Source organism: Eulemur rufifrons, chromosome 19, assembly GCF_041146395.1.
Source record: "Eulemur rufifrons isolate Redbay chromosome 19, OSU_ERuf_1, whole genome shotgun sequence".
Taxonomy (NCBI): Eukaryota; Metazoa; Chordata; class Mammalia; order Primates; family Lemuridae; genus Eulemur; species Eulemur rufifrons.
Window position 1 is genome coordinate 105485998 of NC_091001.1, and position 7854 is coordinate 105493851.

General features: G+C 50.7%; 1 protein-coding gene and 1 pseudogene across 1 annotated transcript; both read right to left on the reverse strand.

Moving 5' to 3' along the window:
* Nucleotides 1-795: 795 nt before the first annotated feature.
* Nucleotides 796-1449, reverse strand: LOC138399504 (uncharacterized; annotated as a pseudogene).
* A 343-nt stretch (nucleotides 1450-1792) lies between these two features.
* LRATD1 (LRAT domain containing 1) lies at nucleotides 1793-2671 on the reverse strand. Its single transcript, XM_069494809.1, has one exon. It carries the CDS (start codon nucleotides 2669-2671, stop codon nucleotides 1793-1795), a length of 879 nt encoding a protein of 292 aa, XP_069350910.1.
* Between the last annotated feature and the right edge of the window lie 5183 nt (nucleotides 2672-7854).

Sequence of the window (7854 nt, forward strand, 5' to 3'; positions counted from 1 at the left end):
AATTGCTTGCAACAATTAGCTAAACAGCATTATTTGACAAATTCCCTTGAAAGAGACATAGATGCTATAAGTGTCTAATACACTGAATCAAGTAACAATAAGTCAGGCTGGGGCTGCAGCACAAGGAGGGAAGTTTGGAAATCCTCGCCCAAGGAAGGGGTGTCACCCAGCCTTAATTTTTTTGAAAAACACACATTTCTCCTGATCCTACAAGTTCTTCCCTGTTTTTAGGCAGAACTGAGCTGTAGGACTTGCCAAGGAGGAGGGGAATAAAGCCACCAACTCTAGATTTCTTTTTAAGGAGATCAGTAGGAGAGGAAGAAAAATTGTGAAATGGTAATGATATACAACATGAAGAAAAGAAACATCATGGAACCTGCTAGCAATTTCCACCAAAGCAGTAAACCCTTTAACTGACAGAAATTCAGTACAATATACACATTGATTAAGAACTCCACCATTACTAGGGCTGCTGTTTAAAGCCAAAAAATTAACTACAATAGTCAAAAACAGAATTCTCATACGATTTGAGAAAAATAGAGTGAAAAGGCAATGTTAGCTAAGCTCTTAGCTAAATCCACTCTTAATGGCCCCCAGTATTTAAACTATCATGGATTAAAGCCATGAAAATAAAAAATTTCAATTTGAAATTTTATTAGCATGTTGCTAAAATGGTCAATAAAAACATCAACACGATAGGCTTTGTTGACATAGTTGGAAAACTGCTCTCTCTTTTTTAAAACTTTATTTCCATTTCCCCCACCTTCTAACATTTCTATGTTAGGAAAAGCCAAACTAAACATACTGGCTATGGTGTTGTAATAATGCTGGTTTCTGGAATGTTGCCATGTCCTCTCCCTCCCCCTCCTCTACCCCCTTTAAAAATATGACTGTTTTTGAAATGCAGCCCAAGGGTTCAGAACACTAAGCGCCTTTCTTCCCACGTTCAGGTTCCCAGACACCTGGCGAACTATCTCCTTTCGGGGGCGGGGCCGGCTCTCCTCACCAAATTAGCTGCGCCATTTTCCTCCCGGGACCGGGAAGGCTTCCCTCCTACCAGCTAGGGAGACTCACAGGCAAAATGCGGGTGGGGGTGGCGTTCGCTTCCCTCGGTGGAAAGAACAGGAAGCAAACACTAGCTAGCTCAGCCCGGAGCCTGGAGCACAATGTCCGGAGACCTGGGGCTGGACAGCTGGAAAGGTCCCGGGCAGCCTCAGGATAACCCCGAGTCCCGAGGTGCTCTCTTGTGGAATTATTCACAAGTGCACAAGGGGCAGGCTCGATTTCTTGGAAATCCTGCGATCTGGGGATACATCCATACAAGAGCTGAACCGTGTCCTGAAAAGACCAATTCTCGCCTCGGACCGATCTGTGTGTGCGCATTTGGGATGGTAACGGTCCCTTTTTAGAAAAGGGTTGTGTCCCTGTCGGGTGATAGTCAGTGACCATCAACTCGCGGGCGAGGCCATGTCCTTGCTCCCCTCAGCCCATTCCCGTTTACCCCCTTACAACTCAAAGGAAAAGCGCACGCTGGGTCTTCCAACACCGTCACCACCAACGGGGCTCTCGGCCAGGCGCGCGCAGCTGCGCCCTTTCAGCCCCAGGGGTCAGTTCCTGAGACTTCCTGTCACTTGCCCGAGGGGTGAGAGGGTGCAGCCTGGGCACTGGCCACCGGCTGCGGACGCGCTAGGGCGGGGTGTGGGGCGGGAATCGCCGGCCTCGAGGCCCGGGTGCGGGGACGGGAAGGGAGCGGGGTGCAGGGAGACAGGCGGGGCAGACAGCCCCTCGGCTGCTACTCCTTGTCGTCCACGAGGTCAGCGAGCTCCTGGAGCACTCGCAGGCGGCCACTGGCATCGATGCGGCGCTTCTCGCGGATGAGGTCTTCCAGGCTGTGAAACCTGGCCGTGTGGACTTTGTTCTCCCCCAGGTGCACCTTGAGATAGTACTGCTGCTGCGGGGGCTGCGTGCCGGCCGGCACCTCCCCTCCCGCCTTGAACTCCCGTTTGCCAAAGCGGCACCAGGCGGCGAAGCTCTCCGAGTTCGTCCAGCAGATCTCCTCGCTCTTGAGGCCCAGGTGGCCGCAGGCGTTCTGCACCACCAGCTCGGCCAGCAGCGGGCGGTAGCGGTACCAGCTATTCACCACCCGGCCCACGTTGGCCGCGCCCGCCTCGTACAGGCTGTCCTGGCGGATCTCGCCTTGGTGCAGGTGGATGATCTGCCCTCCGCCCACGTAGACGGCCCAGTGCGGGGCGGGCGCGGGCGGCTCCGGCGCGGGTTGCAGCCACAGCAGCTCCAGCAGGTCGCCGGGCTCGCAGAGCGCGGGCAGCGCAGAGACCGCGTAGACGCTCAGGTCCGCGCCCTGAGGGCCGCCACTCACTTTGGAAAAGATGCATTCCTGGCCTCGAAAGGCGGAGAACTGAGTCTCGTTGAGGACCAGCTGGTGCAGCAGGTGGTGGTGGTGGCGGCTGGGGCTCTCTGGGCAGGGGGTGCAACCTGGGGGGGCCTTCACGCCAAACTTGTCTGGCTGCCCGCGCTCGTCCAGGTCCTCCTCCTCATCTGAGAAGAAGTAGGCGACCCCGACCCGCAGCTCGTCCTTCTCAATCCCTGATGGGTCCCCTGTGGGCAACTCACTGTAGTTGAGGTGGGTGATGCGGTCCAGTTGGTTGCCCATCAATGACGCGGCGAGACTAGGGCCAGGAGCAGGGATCTGTTGAAGCGGAGAGGAGAGGCAGAGAAGCCATCAGAGTTAGGGTGCCCTTCCCACTGATCCTTCCCAAGACGTGCAGTGCCCCGGGGACCTACCTGCCCACCCACGCGCCCCCACAGGAGTCACCTGCGCCAGCCAAGTCCCCTGTGCCTCCCTGAGAGTATGCGGGGCAAAGAAGAAACACCAGTCTGGCGGGCGAGAGCGGACGCCACCACGCAGCCTCTGACCCTGTCCGGGAACCCGATCCAACTCCCCCAAGAGAAAACGCAGTTTGGCTGGAGAACGTGCGGGGTCCCAAAAGGGGAGGAAAGCGCTGGTGTGGCAGCATGGGAGACGGACACCCAGGGAAGAAGGGAGGGGGTGGGTTGGAAGGGAGAAGGGAGCCTAAGGCCTGAGAGCTCCAAGCAAGCTGCGCTCACATTTCTGTCTCCACCCTCTCTAGCCCACCTCCCAGTTTTGCACTAGGTCGTTCTCCTCCCCTGACAGCGGCTCACACACAATGACAATCGGTTACACTCGCAGGTATTCCCTTGACACTAACAAAATTTTGCACACTTAGAGTCCAGGCACTGCCAGGCTGTTACACTGGTGTATAATGTCACATACATCCACAATGACAAACCTTCTTGATGACACACTGGCACACTTAAACCCCCCACATTCCAACACAATTCCAGCCCCACGCTTGCACGCTCGCCGCTGCACGTACACCCAAGCACCCGGGCACACCTGCCCACACAGGCAGGTGCACTCTGCCCCTTACTTCTCTTGCCTTCTTCCCAGCAGAGCCAATCGGACTGCGCCAGGGCGAGGCTGTTCTGTCTAAAATAACCTAACAAAGAGGCAGGGGAAGGAGCCAGCGCAGCGTATGTGTGCGTGTGCGTGTGCGTGTGTGGAGGTCCACTTTCAGCCGGAAAACCCCTCTCCCTCCTACCCAGCACAGGATTCAAACAATCAGACGATGAAAAACCATTTCCAAGGCAAAGAAAGCCGCTTCTCCGTACCCGTGATTTCCCTGCTCCCGAAACCCCAAACTCCTTTAAAGTCTCCTGGTCCCCATGGGTGCTGCGGAGGCGGCGGTGGCGAGTGGGTCCCGGGAGGCGCGTGGGGCTGCGGCTCCGCTCTGCCTTGCGCCGAACCGTGCGGTGCGGTGCCCGTGCACCTCCGGGTCTGCGCTGGCTGGGGCGCCTGCTCCACCTGGGTAGTCCCGGCTCGGCTCTGCTTTCCTACAGCCGCGCCGACTACTCTAAGTAGCCGGAGCAGCCTGAGCAGCCGGTTCCAGGGCCCGCCCCAGGACGCGCTCATTGGTTGGGGCGGATGCCCAGGCTCTGTCAATCTCCGCAGGAGGGGGAGGGGAGCGGGGGCGGGCCTCCAGTGCACCCCGCCCCGCCCCGCCCTGTTCCCCGCAATCCCCTCACCACGCACCCGGACGCGCGCTGCCCCTGGGAGCGGAGGTGTGAGCGCTGGCGAAGAGCGCGCAAGGGGTGCGGCGCTTCTGCACGATGTTGCTGCGCACTTGGCGCCCGCTCCCCTAGCTTCTGCAAGAACAGGGTCCGTCCGCATTCCGTGTTCCGGTAGGACAGAGTCCAGGAGCGAAACTGAGTCTGGAGGTGGAGAAGAAACCCCAGTGCACCTAGCGTGGCCCAGGCACTGTGGGCGGCTCTCGGAACGGCGAGCGACATTGTCCATGGTGGGAACCTGGGGCCCTGCTGGGATCCCCGGAGCCTCGGTTCTTAAGGGGCCCCTTGAATGGCCCTTGGCTCTTAGACCATTTTCCTGCCGAGCACAAAGGCCTTTGAAATTGCACCTTCGACGTTCAGCACCTCCTTTAAAGGCCAGAGTGAAGCTGCAGACCCAGAGCTGGTGTTTGATTTAAAAGGAGCATGGTGTCAAATGCGACCCAGAGAACTCTTAGACATCTGATTCTGGTCCCAGTGCTGCTTACCTTTAAGACTGGGCTCCAGCAGCTTTTCTATAAAGCCTCCTGTCTCTCCCCAGGGAGAATTTGATGCTTCTGTTTGTGCTGACCACCTCCTCCTTATGCAGTGAGCTCCTGGACAGTAGGCTTGCGCTCTACACAATTTTGTATTCTGGGCCTGTTTCACAGCGTAGGATGGGCTCCGTCAGTAATAATACAAATGAAAACAGTCAGCCTGTATTGACCACTTACAAGTGGCCAGGCACTGCACAAAGAGGTTTAAGTAGATGATTTAATCATCACGCCTCTCAAGGGTACTCACTAATATCTGAATTATAACAAATGAAGAAACGAAGTACCAGTGCCAGCAATCCATCAGATGTGTTTGGGATTCCAGGGCTAGTCTTTAACTAGGCTATACTGTTTGTTGCATGAATAAAATCTTATTTCATAAGATGAGAAAACTGATATTCTAGAGAAGTTAGCTGATTGCCCCAAGGTTACACATGGAGGCTGATGCATATTATAAACTCTTTTCTTTGGTAGACTATTCTGAATATTTTTGCCCTGCCAAGCCTCCAGTTCATGTTTATTTCTGAAGGTTTCTGTATACCCTCACAGCCTCCATATGCAGTGATTTATCAGATTAGATGCTGAATTATTGCTGAAAATATGGTTTCAAAATGACCATCTCTATACATTTAATATACCTAAATCTTTTCAGGAATTTGGACATTGTCCCCATGCACATTATTAGAAAGCAAGTTGCCATCCTTGGAACTGACCAACGGTTGTGATGGCCTTCTTTATACTTGCCAGGAGTAATAAACAACTCATTTTGGCCCTGAAGTCAAGAGAATTGAATAAGTGGCTTCAGAGATCAAGAAGTGAGTTATTGGTCTTTTTATAAACTGGACTTCAGGGATGTCTGGGAGGAGGGTTTCTGAAGAGTTCATTATTGATGTCTGTGAAGAACTCATTGAAAGCAGCTCAGCGTTTGACTCTGAATAACCTCCTTTTTATCCTCTACGTCCCCAAGATCAAGACTTGTGCACAAACATTTACAACCTATTTGGGGTGTTCTGTCCTACCTGTTCTGTTCCATACTACTCCAGACTACAGAGTAAGCAGGCTCCTGTTTGCTTAGTATTCCAACATTCTAAAGGATAATTAACATAAAATATTGTCAATACTTGGAGATACAGTGCCTAAATTTTAAAATATCAATATGCAACTTTTTGCAACTCCCTTTCATCCTGTCCTCCCTGCCAGACTAAAAGGCTAACTGCTTTAGTAATCACAAGGGAGAATAAATACCCTGGGAGCCCCCTTGAAGTAAAAGCAGGGAACACTTTGACTGTGAAGCTTGGGAAAGAAGGGAGCTAAAAATAAACTAAGGAAAATGCATCTACACTTACAGTCTTTTGGCAACTACACAAATGATAAAGTAAGAAACAGACCAATTGACTTGCGGGATGCTAATAGTAGAAAACCTTTTATTTTCATCAAAAAGCATTTTTTGGAAATTGTTTTGAGTATTATTTTTCACCCCATCCTGCCTGCTTTAACACTGAGTAAATAACAGTGTCATCAAAAATAGAATTCAGTCATCAAAACACTGACTCTGAAAGGCAACTAGTTTAAACTCTGTTTCAACATTTATGAACTGGGTAACCTTGGGTCAGTTACTTAACCTTTCTGGGTGTCAGCTTCCTTGTTTGTAAAATGTGGATGATAATAATAGTGTCTACCTCACTGAATTGCTGTGAGTTCCTGCATGCAAGCATAGTGCTGGCACACGATGAGCTTCTCATCAATGCCATCTTATTATTATTCTTAGTGGAAGAGGGGAGAGGGTCTCATGACCTACTTTTTAATGACAGGTGTCCAGATCTGTCTGTCTTTTGCTCCAAGCAAAAGCTAGCCCTAGGTGGAGTGGCCAAGGCTGTCCCTGGCTGAGGTGTGAGACTGCTCCTGTCTTAAAATCGTGAGAACCCTGTCTATCCTTAGACTACTCTGAGGCCTAAAGCTCTCTGTAGATTTGTGTGTGTGAGCCCTGAAGCTGATCACATGTCGGGGGGGAGGGTCCCAAAGGATTTTAAATTGTTTTAAAATGAACATTTCCTGGTGTGAGGAATATGTGTGGAAAAAGTTTAGAAAAGAGTGATTAGGAGTCAATATGTATGTGACCTTTTCTACTGGTGCCATCTGGTGTATCATCTTCCTCCTGTTGCTTTCTTCTTTAGACTATATAGAAAGCTTTCCCCCAAATTTTACTGATCAGGTCCTTGACTCAAACTATCATCCTTTAAAATTGGCCCTGGGTATAAGGGTTCAGGAAAAAATGTGAATTCTCCCTCAATGCTACTTTATATCTTATATCATTGTTTGCTAAAAATTGCTTTTCTGCTTTTAATTATATGACCTACTTTAGCATTTATCCTTTAATGAAATAAACTGTCCCATCTCCTGTCCTTGACTGCCCTAGGTGGTTAGCATCCTTACCCTATCGAGCTAAAGAGTGCTCTGTACCGCTCTGGAGCAGAGACAGTGCTATGGCTTCACCAACCCCATTTCCCTTCCTTCTGGGCACGCAGTTAAATGACAAGTCCCAGCACACCTGCAGGCAGTGGCTGTACTGGGACTGAGTTCTGGCTAATGGAATATGGGTGGAAGCAGAGTAATCTGATCTCAGGTGTGGCTTCTGAAACCAAAACTGTTAACATGATCTTCCAGAACTTTCTCTTCCCAGTTGGCCATATGTAGAGGATTCACAGAACTCCTACGATCTAATAGATGGAGGCGTCACTACATAGAAGGAGGCCAGAGTTCCTGAATGACTATGTAGAGATGATTTCTCCTCCCCAAAAAACTGCATTGGGCTGTGAAGAAATACATCTTATTTGGTTAAGCCCCCCAAAATTGTGTGGTTATTTGTTAAAGCAGTTAGCCTATACTGATTTATCTAATCTCCTTCATTTTGGACCTATCCCAGAACAAGAAAAATCCCCACTCCACCCGCTTCTTTCTTAGTAAGTGTTCTCACTGTCAGAGTTGACCTGCCTGGAATTCCTGCGGCATTGCAGCATGTTCACCCAGAATTTAAAGACATCACCAGTGGATTCATCTGTCTCCTCTAGGGACTATCCCGTGTCTCCCTATGATTTGTTCTCTAAATTTCTGTAGCTTCCATTTGAATAGCTCTCTATCATACCTGCTTTCTATTTTT

Bases quoted from the DNA above. Each gene is read 5' to 3' on its own strand.
- LRATD1 (XM_069494809.1), bottom strand. From the start codon at position 2,671: ATGGGCAACCAACTGGACCGCATCACCCACCTCAACTACAGTGAGTTG.